General features: G+C 36.5%; 1 protein-coding gene across 1 annotated transcript in view; it reads right to left on the bottom strand.

Annotated features, from left to right (window-relative positions):
- HCN1 (hyperpolarization activated cyclic nucleotide gated potassium channel 1) overlaps nucleotides 1-19,656 on the bottom strand; it is a 191,958-nt gene that overhangs the window by 37,809 nt on the left and 134,493 nt on the right. Inside the window, exon 5 of the mRNA XM_042825847.1 lies at nucleotides 1,893-2,039. Within this exon, the coding sequence (XP_042681781.1) occupies nucleotides 1,893-2,039 (147 nt within the window). The remainder of the gene's footprint in view (nucleotides 1-1,892; nucleotides 2,040-19,656) is intronic.

Genomic DNA, 19,656 nt, shown 5'->3' with positions numbered 1-19,656 from the left:
TTGAGCGGTAAGAAAATTTTTAAAAAGGAAGGAATGAGGAAACAGGAGACAGGGAAGTGGGAAATAAGGAAATAAAAATGGGATTGATGTAAGGAGGAAATGAAAAAGCTAATTAGGGTGCTGCAATACAAAATTGTTGTTAGTACTAGAAGACTTGTAACTAGAAAGGTATTATACTTCATTTATGAATAATTTTTTTCCTTTAAAACATACAGTGTTTCTGATGTCAATGACTGATGAGTTTGTACATGCATTCAATTTTTCAAAAGAACGTGAACTCCATACAAGCTAAAATTTTTATTTTGCCCGTCACTGTAGTGTAGAGATACTTTACAGACTTCTCCTGTCCTACATGGTAGATTTTTATAGTGCATTTTCCTGTTGACATTTCCAAATATACCAAGGGTAGCCTCAGGGTAGATTGGCAGAGGAAGTTTAGAAACCAGAGACCTCCACCTGCACTCCAAACTGCTTACAAATCCACAGCAAGAGAGGCTACACGTATGTTAGGGAATTAGCTGAGCACTGGAATTCAGTAATCTATACTGCCTAACTGTTAGAAAAATTGTTGTTTGTTCTGGTACTGACTTGAATCATCCAGCATTTATCCAGCAGTCTTGAGCACAGTCTACCATTCTCAGCAGGTAGTTTCTAAGGATGGAGGTTGCTATCAGGCTTTAGTAACACTGGCACGGCCAAACTGTGCCAACAGGCTTTAGAAGCCCAACAGCAGGAATGGATGGTATTGTTTCTTACAATTTGAATACCCCACCTATTTTAAATATGGAACTTGACTAATGTTTAATAGGAATTACATAACATGTTTTGACATGTTCTCACTGCGAACAGTTGGACTCGATGGAATAGACAAATCATCACAGACCTACATTCTTCTTAATCCACTAAAGACGTTAGAAAGGAATAAACACATATCTTTCAAAGATTATGGATATCCTACTGTGCTCTGACAGGAGTTAAAATTACATACGTTGTCCTTTGCTCTGTATGGAGTTTTATATGCCCATTACCAGCAGCATTTCTACCTTGGCAGAGCATAGTAAAATGCACAATTTGGTATTACAGGTTTCCCCACAGACTACTTATCCTTTATTCTCCTCATATTTTTTTTTCTCTTCTTTTTTCCGTCTCTATGCTTTTTTCTCTCTGAATATTTCAATTATTTTTTTCCTCCTCTTTTTAGTAGAAGATTTCAGCAGATTGATAATACAAACACCCTTGCATAGGTCAGCCATGAACACCATCCAATTGAAGATAGTCACTTGTATGTTCTGAGTAAGAAGCATGTAAGAAGCATGTTCTGATTAAGAAGCATCCCAAGCATGTCACCGAAGAAAATTTCAAGTGCTTACACATGTAATATGCAACACAATTTTTTAAAAAAACAAAACCATACTAGAAACTTGGGTTTAAAAATATAAGAACTTTTTCATGGCTTGTACTTAGATTTGAACTGTCTTATCTGGCAGTAAAGACAGGAAGTAACCAAGTAACCATCTTAACCAAGGATACTGCTTCTACTTAACAGCTTTACTGATGGCTTTCAGAGGTTTCACCAACATAGATTGCCTGTCAGTAAGTAGGGAGCAGGTAATGTCTTTCACTCCAAACCATTCCAGTTCGGTCTCTGTCTTATAGAATGGCAGAAGACCACGAGTTATCTCAACAATTAAGGATGGCATGTTACTATTTTTAATTTTCTAACATAAAGTTCAACTATTTTCTAATCTAAAGATGCTGTACTGTCCATCCCTTGCTGTGACCTCATGCAAGATAGATGGTCAAATCAGGTTAAGTATTATAGAACAGAATCAGAAAAACCGCAAAGATGTGGAATGTTCCCATCCTACAAAGCTTGAATGCTCTAATCTTACCTCCCGAAGAGGGTCATTGAGCTCATTGAGAATGTTTTCCTCATCGAAGATCTTGCCTTGATAGCGGTGCTCATAGTAGTCATGGATCTTCTGGCGCATTTCAGCAGGTAATTTGTGGAATGACATGTACTGTTCCACTTGTTTGTACTGTCAGGAGGAGAAAAGGAAGAATCATTAATCTCTCCAAATTTTTAATAATTTCAAGGCATTTACTAAATGAAAATTTATTCATGTGTCCACTTATGCCTTATATATGTTTATAAAGATATCAGAGGACCCTAAAACAAAAACGAGTTAATTTAGTATAACTGTTATTGAAGTGACAACAAAACTGTTGAAAATTATGGAAACTGCCTCTAGTGATGATGTTAATATTCATATTAACACATGATTTTTTGAAGACAACCCCTCACACCTTGTCTTCCCTAAATTTCTAGTTGTGAAACTACACTACCACCATTTTTAGCTCAGTCCATGCAGCAGTCAGGAAAACCATACATACTGCCCATCTAATTCTCTAGTGCTTCATTCAGGGGACAGCTTCAATCATGAAATTTCAGAAACTGGATATGCTGAATTAATCTATGACCTGTTAGTGCTGTGTATGTTAATAAGATGATTGAAGAAAAAAAAGCTACAATATATGGAGATGATAAAGCAGAAGGTATTCCTTAGAAGGAACAAAGAGAAAAGAGGCGAACTAGTAAAATAGCTACGGAATCAGGAAACAGAAAGTAGGGAAAAGAGAGAGATGCCAGGACCTCACCTAATTCACTTTGTGTGCTAGGTTTCCTGGCTTCTACTGGATCTTTGAACTCTCTCCTGCTTTGTTTGCTTACTTTTTTTCAGAAGCTGTTTTGAATAGTACAGTTTTCAAAAAATGGAGAAGCTCTGTATGCCACAAATGGTCAAATACTGTTTCTTATGCATAGTTTCGTTTTTTTTTTTATCCCATTTATTTGGCATTTTTAACTGTTTTAAATGAAAAAGTCAATGAGGGCTTAATTAAGACCAGCATCCCTGTAGACCAATTAAATGAATTTATACTGTACATGCAATCCTTATGAGCTGCTGCATATATTCTTTAACCTGCATAAATTAATTCTGCTGCAATTCAATTTAATTTTTGTTTTGCAATGTGGAAAAAAATTAGAAGGGACCACATGTATAACAAGCATTCCCTAAATAAGAAGAAAGTAACTTTGCATGGGGCTATTTAACAATATATGATGAATATGTAAGTCTGAGTTAAGGTCTGTACAGCTTTTTTGCACCTCTGAAGCAAGAATTCTTCCCCTTATGTGTTAAGTGAGATTTAAATTTGCTTGCCCATCAGTGGTTTCTTCTCTGATAAGGAAAAAATTATGCATCCATTTTGGGTGCGAATCAGACTTCTTGGACAGTCATAGTCTCACATAAACAAGGTATTGGTAGTAAAATTATTCTAATAATCACTTCAGCTCATCTAGGTATGAATTTAGTGGGAGGGAGTGGAGCTCACATCCACGTATGTTCTATGTATCTGACTGTCCTGCTGCTGCTCTCATTCTTCTGCAGTTTCTCCATAGCTAAAGAGAAGATGCTCTACTGTCCAACCCTTGCTGTAGCCTCACGCAAGAACGATATGTAACTTTTGTCATAACACACAGGTAGGGAACAGATGTCACCATGCACTGCAGCATGGGGCTGCACCCCTCTACCCAATCTTATTTGTAAACTAGTATGCTTGAGCAGTGATAATAATATTCTTTGCTAATGTACATTAAATTGAGATAGTCAGGATATAATGCAAGAGAATTGCAAAGGACATTTTTATCAGAATAACCTTGTGGAAGAGAACATTTATGCTGAAAGCAATTTGCTTTGCCAGCAGTTTACACTTCTCCCTTTCATTAGAATTGTTATTTGAATAGGTGCTTTCTCCCAGACGGGCTAGTACTTTTCTCTACCACGGATTATGCTTATACAAGAGAATTTTAGGGCAACAGTAAAAATAGTACTAGTAGGAATGTAGTGCTAATCACTTGTGTGCCATAAAATATTTCCATGTTAATAACTCGCAGCATAATAGGAACATCTGCATATTAGCAACTTTTACATTTTGAACGTGTATGAATCTTTATGAAGCTAAAGCCTCCCAGAAATATTTAACTATCTAAAACTTCTCAATGTCAAAATATCTGAGCCTGAGTACACAATATATTATTATTCAGCAAAAGAGCTTTTTCTAACCTTTTTCAGTGTGATTTTAACTCATATTCTGCATTGTTCATGTTACTACTATTCCTTTCTTGACATTGTGACATAGTACTCATGTGACATGATCTGTCAAAACTTTTAACTTATTCTTTTCTTTCACTAACACAGCCCAAGTCACGATTATTTTTTTCTTTCTAGAATATTCTTTCAGTCCAGAAAAGAAAAATTATTTATTTCAGTCTGCTATATGTCACTGGTAGTACTGAGTGTTCAGGAGAACAATTGTCAATGTAGTTTGTCACAATTCAATTGCAAAAAAATCTGCTAAAATGAAGATATAAAAAGAAAGTGAAGTTAGTATAGTTATTTTATGTAGTAGAACACTGATGTGTTCCAAGTTAATTTTGAATGACGCAATGACACTTTTTAATTGGGTACCACATTCATCCAAAATGGTCAGAAATATATGTATTTTTACCATTCAACATTTATTTGTTTAATTATCCTCACAAGAATGATGTAAATCACATAAAGAGACCTAAATTATCTTCTGGAAAAATTAAACATTAAAAAAAAAAATTAAAATTAAAATTCTCACAGGACTATGAATACTCTTAATAAGTATGTCAATTCATAAGATTACCTGGTATGTCTAAGTGAGATTTTACATCTAAAACAGATCTAAATTCTCAATAGAGAATTGTCAGTAAGTTACATTTTGTCAAAATTTTATATTTGGTTTGTATTTAAAAGAGTTGTAGCTGATCCTGACTCATCCATCAGAGTTGACACTTGAATTACTCTCTTCATATGTGAATGGAATAATTTTTAATGACTCTTTGCATCATACTGTACATTTTTCTTTCAACACAGAAAATTTTGGTTGGCTCATTAGTTTGTTAATTAATAATTAATTAATTAATTAATAATTAATTTGATTTATTCAGAGCATCAGTGGGAAAAAAAATGGTGCCTCTAGCTTTTCTTATATCTGTGTAAAAAAATCTGTGTTTCAGAGGTACAGAATTTCCCTCAAACCTAATTGTGGGTTTTTTGGCCTTCCTTATACCACGTGACAGCCACAGTCTGTATTAAAAACATAGAAAATTTTGTGAAAACATTCTCTTTAAAATTCAAATTGCCAGATGTGGAAGAGCACTACATTTTACACGGAAGATGATTTAGTAAAGGATTCTCCATGTGCACATCTCCCCAGTAGACTCTGCTTTCTATGGATATGACAAACGTCTCAAAAGACAGTGACAAACTACTTCTGACTCCAGTGGGAGAGAAATAACACATCCTTGCTCTACGGTAAAGCCTGATAAGATGAAGGAAACCTATGGTAAAGCTTTTAAAATGAGAACATCATTACCTCGTGTCATGGTATTACACCCAAGTATGAGCTTATTTCAAAAACTCTGAACAGTTGACTTCTATGTTTTTTAGAAATCAAATGCTTTCAAACTTCTTTAGAAAAACCTGTTAATGAATAGTAATTCAGCTATCTCTATAAATGAAAAGATTGCAGTCTTTCTGTCTTTTCCCTATCAGTTGGTTTATCTGAACTACAGAAAGCTTTACATGCCATACTTGGTGCAATTTTAAAATGCCTTTAACATCTATACCAATACTTTCTGGGTACCACCTCTTTAGTAATTCAAAAATGTTGAAAGTTAAGCAGGTAGGGAAGAAGGCTGAACCCTTGACTTGCACAGGGGTCTTCTTCTAGAGTTCTGTCAGGAAAAGTATGTATGGAAACTGGAAGAAAAATTAGGCAACATGTCAGGAACACAAAAGATGATGTTTGCCATTATAAGGATATAATTAGCGTGGCCAAAATACAATTAGAGTTGAAGCTGGTCAGTACTGTGGGGCACAGTAAATAACAGCTTTTAAAAAATACTATAATGGCAAAAGGAGGATAAGAGATAATGATTTGTTATTTGATGAGGGTGGGCACCTTACAAATAGGGACACTGACACAGTAGAAATACTTAATGTTTTCTTTGCCTTTGTCTTCATCGCTAATTAAGAGTGCTGAGACTGCTGGCACCCTGAACTGGAGGACTGTGATTGAGGTAATGGTAAGCACCCAGTCAACCCTAACTTGTGCAGCATTTGATTCTCCAGTTGGATGCATGTAAATCTGCGGGGCCTGACTGAATTAATCCCTGGGTATTAAAAGAGCTAGATTATATTATTCTGAGACTTCTCTCAATGTTTTCAATGGTCTTGGGAATCTGGAGAGATCCCTATTGGCTGGAAGCTGGCAACTGCCTGACCTAGTTTTCAAGAAGAGCAAAGAAAGTAGATACTGGCAATTACAGGCCTGTCAGTCTCACATTGATGCTTGGTAAAATCATTGAGAAGATTATTCTACAAGTTACTGAAAACCATGCGAAAGAAAACACAAAACGTTGATCATAGCCTACATAGGTTCACAAAGGGAAAATCCTGTTTAATGAACTAGATTTGTTTTTATGATAAGGTCGTCCACTCAGTTGACCAAGGGAAGCCAGCTAATGTAATGACTTTGAATTTAATCAATGCTTCAGCACCCTTCTGGACAAATTGTCCAGCATACAGCTAGACAAATACATAATACATTGGGCGAACAACTGGCTTACAGGTTGGGCTCAAAGGATTACAGTACATGGGGTTACATCAGGGTGGTCAGTCATGGTGGGTTCCACAAAGCTCCGTGTTAAGGCCAGTTCTCTTTAATATAAATGATCTGGTAGCAGAACACAAACACATAAGTTTGCTGATAACACTAAATTAGGAGGAGCTGTTGAGTTCATTGGGGGTCCAGGAGGTCAGGAAGTCTTACAGATTCTATCTAGACAGACTACAGGGCTAGGCAACCACCAACAACATAAATTTTAAAAAGTACCAGATTCTGCACCTGAAATGGGGCAACTCTGTTTATATGTTCAGACTGTGAGACGAGAGCAGCCTCATAGAAAGGGATCTGTGGTTTCTGGTTGACAGCAAGTTGAATCTGAGTCAGCAGTGTGCCCTGGCAGCTCAAAGGGCCAACCATACTCTGGGATGCACCATGCCCAGCACTGCCACAGGTGAGGGAAGGGCTTGTCTCCTCTGCTCTGTGCTGTGCAGCCTCACCTCCAGCACTGGGCACAGTTTTGGGTGTTGGGGAAAGGTTCTTGTTGAAACAGGCAAGAGACAAGTGGATTTCAAAGTTAAGTACTTGTTTTCACTGAAGAACATCATCCACTACTAACTGCTTCTTGCTATTTCAGCTATCAAAATATTCATGGGCTCCTTGTACACAGAAAAATTTTCCTTCTATGTTCCTTCAGCCAATGGTGAGTAGTATGGCACCAATCACAGTTCTAAGTGGACTCAATTTATGTGTTAAAATTTATGCTCCTTCCCTTCCTGCCAAAGGCAAATGAGCAAAATGAGATCTTTTTAATAAAGATCTGCAAGTGAAGCAGAACCAATATTTCAAAATGAAGACAGTATCCCAATAAAGTAAGTATGCAAATAAAACCATTGTAACAGAAACTTGAAGTCATCTCTCATAAGGTATTTTAACATGTAAGTTGTATCTGTCAGTGCCTTTTTCTTTCTATTTCATAACTACTATTGCCTTTTCTAGCTGAAAGAAAAACAGTCCTAGAAATCTCTACAGCTCACAGGTCATCCTTCCATACACTGAACCATAAAAAGATATAAAATACATGAATAGTATCAGTTAAAAACTATGGAACTAATGATATTATTAGTGTACATATTCTTGTACATTTAGATATTAAGTATGTAGGTACCTAGAGGTACCTGGACTTTACATGTACCCAGTCACTCTTAAGCTACTTCAATTCTTTAAGGAATAAGATTTTTTTCCAAAATGTCAGCACTCAACAACTCTGATTTCTGACTAGTTTTTCAAGGGACTAGTTCCCTGTAACTTCTATTGACAATAAGAGTTGAATGATAACCCTTTTGCACTTGTCCTCAGCAATTTCTACTCTTCTCTTTGGAACGCTTCTCCAGTTTTTACATATGACACACTTACAGATGACATATTTTGCAGATGACAAAATAAAATGAATGACATACAGACAGGCTAGAATACAAACAACAAACAATGGCAAAAAACAAAACAAGGAAAGAATGCTTTACTGAAGTCCCGTAAGTCAATGAATTTGTTCCCTTATCATTGCTAAACCTCACCTCAGCTGTCTTCTAAAAATATATCAGGCAATATCAAAGTAGACTTTTTTCATGAATTCTCTAAAAATGCTTCTCCATAAAGTTCATTTAGATAGCTCTGAATTTTACTTTGAATTTCAGCCTAAATGTATGCAGACAGTTTAAAACAAATAATGCCTAAGAGAAATTTATCCAACAGCTCTGAAAGTTCCTGTCCTGTCCACATCATCTCCCAACTTACAGCTAGAGTTTGTACTAGTACATGAGACCTTGGATTCTGAAGCACCAAATTTCATCCTGCTCCTAATAATTCACCCCCCAAAACTGAACTGATTATTTCTTTAAAGTATGTTGATCTCTATGTGCTATAAGTATTTAAAGTTTTATATCATCTTAAGCTTTATAGAACTATTAAACTTACATTGAGGATTATTCCTCAAGGTATTATGCAAACTTCACGACAACACCATTCCTTAAGGTATTTTTAAGTAGACTTGCTCCAGTCTGAAGAACTTGTAGTGGAATAAGAGAAAGCAGAGGAATTTTTTGTCTTAAAACAGCTTTGTTTGTGAGAGCAGAATGAGGTCTGCATACCCTAAAGCAAATCAGTTTTGTGAGGATGACAGGTTATGCTCTACTTAACAAATGTCACACAGAAGATACCCCAGAGACTTCTTACACATACTAATACTTAAATAAGTTTCTTTGTAATTTTTCCTCTAATAGTAGTTTCAAAACATCAAGCATGTCAAAGGGCAGCAGATCTGCTTATAACCAAAACTGTACACTTAACAGAAACTTAGAATTCCAAAACTTAGACTGCTCTCTTTCTGTGAAAAATGTGAGGTTAGTAGTGCGACATCTGCATTCAGCTTTCTGAAAGTCAAGACTCTGATTCAAAGCAGCGTCTGATTCCCTCTATTGCAAGCAGAAAGAGATATGATGGGGTAATTCATCTCACTCTAAAATTATTGTCTTGCATGGATGGAATACATTCACCTTTGCCATGCTTCTCTCTCCCTCTTTATTGACTCTAGGGGAGCTCCTAAGGACTAGCACCGATCAGTTAGCTAAATTAGGTGAAATGGTTTCTAACTCAAAACATTTTCATGTCATCAATTGTAACTATTGTCTTAAAGTATAAGGCTTTATGTTGTGATACATAGCATCTGATCCAACAGGAAAATACTAAGGGATTTTCCCTTACAACTGTGCTTTTAAAATTTTAGTCTTAAAGAAGAAAATAAACATGGTTATCAGATGACAAAAGTTAACGCTAAAGCAAGGCACCGATGAGCCTTCTGTTAACAAATATCGTGAGAGGATTTTATATTTGTGCTTCAATTTCTAAATGGAATAAGCAGACATGTACAGTACATTGGAAGGGCAATAAATGAGGTTCTCTCTGAATCAACATAAGGCAAAGCTAATTAAACTTGTAAGTCAAAACTTCCCTGCATAAGAACTGACAAAATAAAATCAACTATTAAACTATTTGATGTAATTTTATCAAAGCAATATAAATTAAAAAATTCTTGTCTGTGAAACCTTTGAGTATAGACTGGAACTGTGACTCAAATGGATGTCAGTTATTTTTCTTGGCAGAGAGTATAACATTTCTTCACAACCAGCTCATCTTAGAACCAGAGAATGATAGAATAGTTTGGGTTGGAAGGGACCTTTAAAGAGCACTTCATTCCAGACTCCCTGTTATGTACAGGAACAACACTTTTCAGTAGATCAGGCGGCCCAGTGTCCCATCCAACCTGGCCTTGAGCACTGCTTCCCTGGGCAGCCTATGCCAATGCCTCATCGCCTTTTGAGTAAAAACTTTACCCCTAATATCTAACTTAAATCTCCCCTCTTTAAAACCATTCCCCCTTGCCATATAAAAATCAGATTGTGTAAAAAGTTGGTCTGCCTCCAGATTCCAAGCTACTTTTAAGTATTGGAAGGCAACAATGAGGTCTCCCTAGAGCTTTCTTTTCTCCAGGTTGAACAAGCCCAGCTCTCTCAGCTTTTCTTCATAGGAGAGGTGCTCCAGCCCTCTGATTATCACTATGGCTATCTGGACTCAATACAGCAGCTCCACATCTTTCTTATGGTGGGAGCCTCAGAGCAGAACACGGTAATGCAGGTGTGGTCTCATGCAGGCAGATGTTTTCAAATAAGAAGATAGCCTTTTCATGGTTGACTATTTCTACAAACACAGAGTTTAAAATTTTACGAAAAAATTTTTCAATATTTTTTAATGCCTGAGAGAGTTTTGCACTTAAACAGTTCAAATATAATTCCTGCAAAGCATACCAGATATATAACTTTTAAGGAAACATGGGGAGATTCAACAAGGATCCTCAGATACAGACCACGAAGTACAGTATGTGCAGTGGGTTTTAGAAAAATACTGTTTAACATTGCAGCTAACCAAAATAAAACGTAAAGTGCTTGAAGCCAACAAGAAATTATTTTTTGCTTTTGTGTTTGTTTCCTATTTTAAGATAGAAAATGGATGTAATTCCCTCATAGTGTGGAGAAGTTAGTCTTTTTCATGGAAAATATTACTCTGAGGGAAGAGTGTTGGTAGACTCTCAAAATTAATAATCAAAGTAAACAATCATGGAATTACAGAAACGATGAAATATTCAGGAATATTCAATTCCCAATTGAAAACAAACAAACAAAAAAATCAATTTTGGTTTACAATTCACTGAAATATATGTAATTCTTACTATGCTTAAATTTGATATTAAGTTGAACCTTGATTCAAATGACATTGGCAAAGGAATTTAAAAGAAATGCAAACTGAAGTTTCATCTGACTGAATATTTACAGGCAGTAAATTTTTGTGAAATTTATGAAGCAATGACAAAGCTGAGATCTTCTGTAGCAGAAGAGTAACTGCAAATTCAAGAATGAGCACTGAACAAATATAATGAATATAATAGGAGCAGCATTACTTAAAAAGAATCAGCAAAGTATATTTTTATGATTAAAAATATGAGGTTGCCAAAAATTGGTGCAAAGACTACACAGTGAAAATGTGTAACTTTCACTAAAATACGGCGTTGTTAATGTAAACTCTGTATAAAAGCAGCCACTTCACTTGTAGCTTTTCATAAAGACTTTGAATTAAATTTGATATATCCAGTCATACGTTGCATTTAAGATAGTATGTACAAGGAACCTCAGAAAAAAATGTGTAATTTGATGCGCAATGTGGCACATCTCCCCCTTGCTATTAAATGAGATTTTCTCCCTGTCACAGGAAATAATATATTCATTTGCTAATTTCATTCAGTTACTTCATTTGAAAAATTAGATAACAAACTGCTTACAAAACAAAGAAGTTATCAAACTTCTAAACTGATTTCTTAGCTCAAATTGTACCAACTCACTAGAGCTGAGCCACACTGCTGTGTGTCTCAATATTCTGTTTCCTGAATGATCTTAATCTGTACAAATAAAAATAATGTCTGAAAAAACTGCTGAGGCTAGAATGCACTTGTGTAACATGAGATGGTCACAGACAGAAGGCTACTCTTTTTTCCTTTTGAAAGAACTTCCAGTCTAACTTCATAAGTGGTTTCTACGTTAAAATAATAAAAGACATTAAGCAGTGGAGTAATGGGAAGGGAATTAGAAGAATTGTATAGATTATTTTTACTAATGGGTGTTTAACAGATTTTCAGTTCGGTTTTCTCATATGTGTTCTGAAAACCTGGTATTTTTCTCTCCTTTGACTCCTCATTGTGCCACCGACTGCCAGCATTATTCCTGACACACAGCAGTGCAGTGGAGGCAAAACTAGTATTTCTGCTTAGAAAAGACTGGGAACACTAATTTTGGCTCATACATTGTTTGTGGCAGTCTGTAGCAGTCTGACAGTCTGGCCAGAGGCTGTCCTTACTGTGGGATGCTGGTACATGCATTTTTTTCAAGTCCCACTGTGAAGGAAGCCGTTTGAGACCCACAGGTCCCTTCCAACTCAGGATATTCTATGATTCTGTGATTAGTGAACCTGTCAGCTGGGTGATACAAGGTCTCCAGAATTACACTTTTCAGTCATCAGTCATTTGCCACCTGTATGTACAACTTAATCCACAGATAGAGAATCAAGCAACAATTCTGTGGGTCTGTTGCATCAAATAAGCTGTATTGAAGCCGCTGCCTGGAGGTTCAACTACCAGCAAGTAGAATAGAGTGGAGAACATAATAATCACTGATCAGATCACAACTGTAGGACAGAAATCCTACCTCACTACCTCGTCATTGAGTAATCCTCATGTTATACAACATTATGTCTAAACTTTACCTGCTGCAATTGGTTGAACACTGAACATTATTTGAAGACAGTTTCCATGTCCTTGGCCAGAGAAATATTACCTCCTGAACTGAAAATTCTACCAGGAATCAATAAACACTGTCACTTTTGAGGGCTGCTGTTCTTTTCATATTTCTAAAGTATCTTCTAAAATATCATTTCATCCAAGTCTTGACTCGGATTAGGTGAATAATAAAATCTGTGGTGGGGAAAAGCATGAAAGCTTTTGAATGTTGAAACATTCAAGGCTTAGATTCCTGTTCATCTCTTGTTCTCCCTAACACATGTAGAAGTAATGACTCGCGTATCATAAAGCCACCAGTTTCTGTGCAGACCTTTGGACTACAATGGCAGTTTATTTCATGAGGCAGGTAAACTTCAAGCCAGAGCCAAGGCACAGCATAGACTGTAGCTAAATACTTGGTCAAACTTGATCCTGTGGTGATTATCTGTGGTAACTATGTACACAAAAAAGAAAAAAGAAAAACAAACCAACAAAAAGAGTAAAGACAGATGATTCTCAAATGACCTGAAATCTGGCTGTATTCACAAAAGACATCAAATGCCAATGCTGCAAATCAAGTTTTCATATTTTAATAGTAGCAAAGCAATCAGCTTGCCTGTCTACCATGGGCACTGAAAGGTTGAATTCAGAGATACTTGTATCATCTCTTTTCTTCAAGGCCACTCCAGCCTAAAGGTATTTTTAGATTAAAAACAACAACAACAACAAAAACCCACCACCCAACATCATAGTTTATGATCACCAATAGATCAAAATAAAAGTTATGCTGCAATAGGTTCATTTTTATAGTTCTTCATCATTGGTAGGAGCTGAAGTGATTTTGTTTAGCTTAAAAAGCTATCATCTGTTTATTATCTCTTTTTTCTCTAATTACCCCATAAAGAGCGCAGTTGCTTGCAAGAATGCTGTAAGCTGTCATTTTACTTCCACATAGTAATTAAACATTTCCTTTCAATTCCCACAAAATATTCAATCTCATATTATTGTTCTTTTCAGTTAGCTTAATTGAGAAATTAATTGATAGTAAATTTTCTGAATAAGATTTGTTTCCTTAGTCTGTTCCTTATCTTGCACAAATTTGTGTTTTTCTGGTTCAAAAAGCAGAGGGAAGGATCGTGACAACCAAGCTCAGTTCCTCTCTTCACAGAAGCAGTAACAGTACTTTGATTTAATGAAACAACTACTAAAGCCCTGAGGAACGAAAAGCAAAGCATCTCTTCTGCTTTCTGTTACAGGTGAAACCGTATCAAGTCTAAGGCAGATTATTTTATTTTAATGAGAAAAATATTGTATAGATGACAGCTTATTTAAAAATATCAGATACGCTGCAATGTTCTTCTCCAAAGCTGCCAGTTCTGAAGAGAAATTTAGTACCTATACAGTCAACTCATACAATATCCCTATCTTTTGAATGGTTTGGATATTTTTTAGCTCTTCAATTCTCCCGTACTGAAGAATACAAAATAAATAAATAAATAAAAATAATATATATACATTATAAGCCACGCCTGGAGCAAAGGGAGATGGAACTCCTGCTCCAAGGAAAGGAGTGTGGGATTAATCACTGCCCTGTCCTTCCTTCAGTTCAGTGATGTTCGCAAACACCGCTTTGTGCCAGACCAGGTACCTGTCCCTGGGATAACTGTCTGTAAGCACTGAATGAACCCTGCAGCTCTCCTTGATGCTGAATTTGGCCACAGGGTGACAAGGATCAACCATCTAATTTCCTGTGATTTTTTTTTTTAATGCTCATTTCAGGAGCAGAGCTTCCCCCTGGCAAGTGCTTCACCTCACCCAACTGATCCTGCAATAATGAAGCATGGCATAATGCAATTCAGCATGTGCTACAACGTTTTTAGCTAAATCTACATGCTTAATTGATTAGCATCTTCCACATAGGAAATCCTTTAATTTCAATAAGTAATTTAAAGTAGTAATTAAGAAAAGGAAAAATAATAAAAAAAAAAAAGAGAAAAAAGAAAAAGGACTAATTAGCTTGAAATTATGTTACATTGTATCTATTGTTAAATAGTTGTAATGAAAAGAAAAGGATAATGTTTTATTAGCACCGTAATTGTTACATCTGCTTGATGTTGTGCCAACATCTATGTGGGTAGCAGCACCAGCATGAGTAAAATAGAAACACTGACATGATGCAGCTGCTGATCCTGAAAAATCTGGCTTTGATAAGACTTTTGGCTTGCCAGGCTTTTTGTATTAATTAGAGGAAAATGCCAATTCATCAACAAGAACTTGCTTTTTAAACAGGTCTATTTCAAAGAAACTTGCATAGCAAGTTTATCATGTACAGGAAGGACTGTTCAAAGCCTTAGTGAGAGACAAAGGAGATACTTCAGTGAACAAAGATAGTCCAGTTGGTCGGTTACAGGATGCAGCCCCTTCCTTCATCTCACAGCAGAGTATTCAAAACTAGGAAATGGCTTTTCTAGGCTTGACACCTGTGTGCGTGAAAGAGTGCTCTTTTTCTTCCTGGTGATAGAAATGAGATGTAGGCAGTCACATTTCACCCTGATTTTCCAATACATTATAATCACATTATAATCATTTAGACAGAAGCTAGGTTGTGGGAAACACTGCCAGAGACTCATGCTATGCAGATTCTGCTTTAGGTAAGAAGACTGAACACAGCCATCAGCTGTAAGTAACCCATGTCTGTGTTGGAATTTGACGCATAGATACTTGAGACAATTACAGACAGCTTCAACACTGATTATTTTTAAGAATCTACAGAAACACAGAGAATGCCAGAAAACTTCTATTCCAAGCAGATGGCCTCCATAATAACGTTACTCCCTTATGATCTGTTCATCTACTGATAAAACATATAACCTTGCTGCATATCTTATTTGAGCACACAGCTTGTCACTGCATGATGTAAGAGTCTTTTCATACACAAAAATGAACTGAGGATAAAAATCATTCCTTAAGATCATTTTCCATGATTTGTCAGGCTCCTCCAGCTTAACCTCAGTCACTATGGCTAACACAATATCTCCTGGCATTCGTGCCTCTGAGATTCCTGCACAAACTGCAAAAGCCTCCAGTACCCTGACAAACTGCCCTTCTGCTTGTTCCCTGGTATTGTGTCTAATTCATTCCTTTAAAATACCTGTAACCTTTATTTTGCTTCATCTTAACTTGTATTCATCTATTCTTGAAGTATGAATGCTTCAGAGACATATTTAGGGTAATGAATGTATATCTCCTGGAGGCTTCTTTGACAAATGTCCGCCCTTGAGTCTGTAGGACAGTAATCTTCTAGGAAAACTGTTGTATTTTCTGGAAGAAGCAGTCACTATAGGAGGGCTGCTCCAAAAGTAATGCCTCCTATTTTATTATCTTAGCTCATGGTGTGAGAGGTGTTATTGCTAAGGCAGTAGAGGCTGAACCTTCCCAGTTCCAGTATTCCATTGCATTTTGCTGCCACGTGACAGATGGCAGCAGAGGGGCAGCCTGATAGAATGGTGTCTGACATGAACGTGTGTATGAAGCAAAAGAATGTCACTAAATTCCTTCACGTGGAAACAAATGGCACCCACTGATATCATTGATGCTTGTTGAACATTGATGAAGACCAAGCAGTGGATGCGAACACAGTGAGGCAGTGGGTGGTGTGCTTCAGCAGTGGTGACAAGAACAGAGGGTCACCTCCACTGGTTTTTACAGATGTGGCACAAAGGCTTTTGTTCATTGCTGGTTAAACTGCACAGCTAATGGTGATGACTATGTTGAAAAAAATAGTGTTTTGTAGCTGCAAATTTGTGCTATGTAACATTGTTAATGTGATCTTTGCATCTGTTGCATTTTCCTAAGAAATGAATGGGTGGCATTACTTTCAGAGTATACACCTACATATCCCTGGTGGCTGCAGAGGAAACCAGTGAGCCACAACATATTTCTCTTTCTATTCAAAAAAATTATAGAACCTATTTGCTAGGTATGGGGGAAAAAAAAAAAAAACCACCAAAAAACTTACTAAGGCTCGTTAAGATTTAATAGCAATTTACTATTAAGAATCAAAAATTCTATGAAAATGATACCTAAGAGAGCTTAGAAACCTTTTGGGGACAGCAAAGTCATGGGGTTCAGTCTCTGAAGAACATATCCTAATACATCTTGCCAGTTGATGGAGGTGACTTTTGTGCTCTACTCTGCCCTCTGAGGCTCCACCTGGCGTGATGGAGTCCTGGTGCTTCAGGTTAGACACTAGGAAAAATTTCTTCTCCGAAGAAGTGCTAGAAGGGGCTGCCCTGGGAGGTGATTGAGTCATGTCCCTGGATGTGTTCATGAAATGTTTAGATGTTGTACTGAGGGACATGGTTTAGCAGGGAAATATTGGTGGTAAGTGGAGGGTTGGACTAGGATGATCTTAGAGGTCTTTTCCAATCTTGGTGATATCATGAGTCTACTGTGTACAGGCCTGGAGCCTGAGCACAAGAAAAATGTGGAGCTGTTGGAGGGGACAAGAGGAGGGCTATGAAGATGATCGAAGGACTGCAGCACCTCTCCTGTGAAGAGGGAATGAGGGAATTGGGCTTGTTCTGTCTGGGGAAGAAAAGGTTCTGGGGAGACCTTACAGTGGCCTTTCAGTACCTAATGAGGGCCCAGACGAAAGATGGGGAGAGATTCTTTATAAGGGAGCACTCTTATTAATGGTAATAGCTTTAAGAGGAAAAAAAAGTAGATTTAGATTAGATTAGGAAGCAATTATTCTCTATGAGCGTGGTGAGGTACAGGCACAGGCTGCCCAGAGAAGTTCTGAATGCCCCACCACTGGAGGAGTTCAAGGCCCTAGGGATCCTGATGCATCCTGAGGTGATGCTGCTCATGACAAGGGGGTTGGAACTACATGATGTGCAAGATTTCTTCCACCCCAAACCATTCTGTGATTCTATTATTTTAATGTAAATTATAGCTTTCTTCAAGCAAATAAACTAACAGCATATGTGACATTTCTGGTTGTGAATTGGATTATTATGAATAATCCAATACATTAACCAAAGTCACATTTTGAAAAGGTGAGGTTCTTAATAATAGGGATTGCCTCCCACACGTCTACATAGATTTAACTCTCAAACAAATGATGACATATTTTTGTGCTGATGATTTTAGCAGAAATACTCAGAGAAAGTGTTTTATTCAATATAGATGGGATTAACCACAGGTAAATTCAAAAAGCTGTAACTACAAAGCAGAAAATGAAATTTCGAATAGTGGTTCTTTTTTTTCCTTCCCTTTATTCTATAATATTAAGGCAAGAATTGGAGATGTTAGACAAAGGCGTAGAACATCTTCAAGAGCCTATGACAAAATGTGAAAGCTGTGAAAAGCTAGCAAATGGATCTGAAAAGATCCATAAGCAGCTCTAAACTGAAAGAACAAAGTGTTTTTTTTAAAAAGAAATTTGATTTAGAAAATGCATATCAATTTCATACCACCTTATGTATTTTTAGGAATAGTCTGCTAAGTATCAGAAATTTTAGCAAAGTTTTCCTTGATTTAGACTAGAATAAAATAGCTTTTTTTTACTATAACTAGGAATTTGCATGATTGTACCACTGGCTCTCAGTGGGATAGCCTCCAGAGGCTGTTTGTTTCACATATGGAATTGATAATTTCAGTACAGTGTTATATTGAGCTACCATCACATGGAGTCTTCAGACATGTAGTTTAGACCTTGAAGTTTTGTGCAATAACAATGAAACCATAGGAAAACTTTCCCAGGAGAATAGTAGTGCATCCTTTATAAAGAAAGCATGCAGGCTGTGTGAAAAACACAGGTAACAGGCTATTGAGACATGAAAAGGTTTTTAATTTCTATTCTCCTTAACTGAACAGGAGGAAGAAGAGGAAGAATTTTGAGCGTTTTAAAGAAAGTATGCTAGAAGTCGTGATCATGAGGAAATCTGTAATCACCTGAAAATAAGTATCTTAAGGAATTTAACTAGACTTTTAAGCACATATGTATACAGATGTATATATATTTCAATAAAATTGCTTTTATTTTAACTTATTTTAATTATTTCACTTGTGCCACAAAGTTCATTTCCTATTTCTTTTCAGGAAATACTAAATTAACAAAATACAAGAATTATCCACTCTGAAGTTATCATTCTGTTTTAAGTTTTCCAGTTTTTGTTTTTACAATCTTCTTGTCAAATCAATATGTTTTAAATCTGCATAGATAGTGAACTACCTTTTTGAGAAGAAATGTCTAAATATAGGCTCTACTGTTTTAATTCCTGAAAACTGCAGAAAAAGAATGTTGCTTAGGCTGAAATTCAGGTGTTAGATAAGAATCTTGTTATAAATAATAAATGCACATAACATCTGTAGTAATGTAAGGACTTCAGGGGCTAAAGCTGCAGCAAAATGAAACCTAAACTTGTGTTTCCTTCTACATTCCATGTTTGATAGTGACATTTTCTAAAATGGATGGCCAGCGTAGACATCCTTTACATTACCCATTATCTTTATTGCACATAATGTAAGTTATGAAGTTAAATTCTGTTTTTAGCAAATTGGTACCTTTAGCAATGGTGCTAAGTGCAAAACCAAATCATTTCTCTGAGGAATTGCCTTCAGCCATTGTAGGCAGAAAGACAGTTAATTTTCAGTCTGCCACAAGATTATTACCTATTCTGTTCATAACTGTATCACAAATTTAAATATCACATGCAATGGGACATGCACCTCATATTAATGGATATGTCATAGAGCAAAGCTCTCACAATTCACTTTATTTTCCTTTATTCCTGCTTTGTCACACTATTTGATTAATTACACCACTGTATGCTCCTGTAGGAAGCTCTCATTTCTTTGGCATAAGTGGCACAGCACTCCCCAGAAAAAGAAAAGGTTTATTTTCCTTCCATGGCAAGACTGGGGGAGGGTTTACATACGTCAGGGCATTTCTCTAAACTCCACAAAACAATAATAGCTTCCAGAGACAGTTTTGAAGAAAAGGGGGAAAGATATTCTCTGCCAGATGCAGAAACTGGATTGAGGGTAGACTGAGA

The sequence above is a fragment of the Centrocercus urophasianus genome, unplaced genomic scaffold, assembly GCF_019232065.1.
Source record: "Centrocercus urophasianus isolate 14NV4802_14NV808 unplaced genomic scaffold, USGS_Curo_1.0 seq_25, whole genome shotgun sequence".
Lineage (NCBI taxonomy): Eukaryota > Metazoa > Chordata > Aves > Galliformes > Phasianidae > Centrocercus > Centrocercus urophasianus.
The sequence above is the reverse complement of the archived record's forward strand: the minus strand, read 5'-3'. Positions and strand labels throughout refer to the sequence as shown.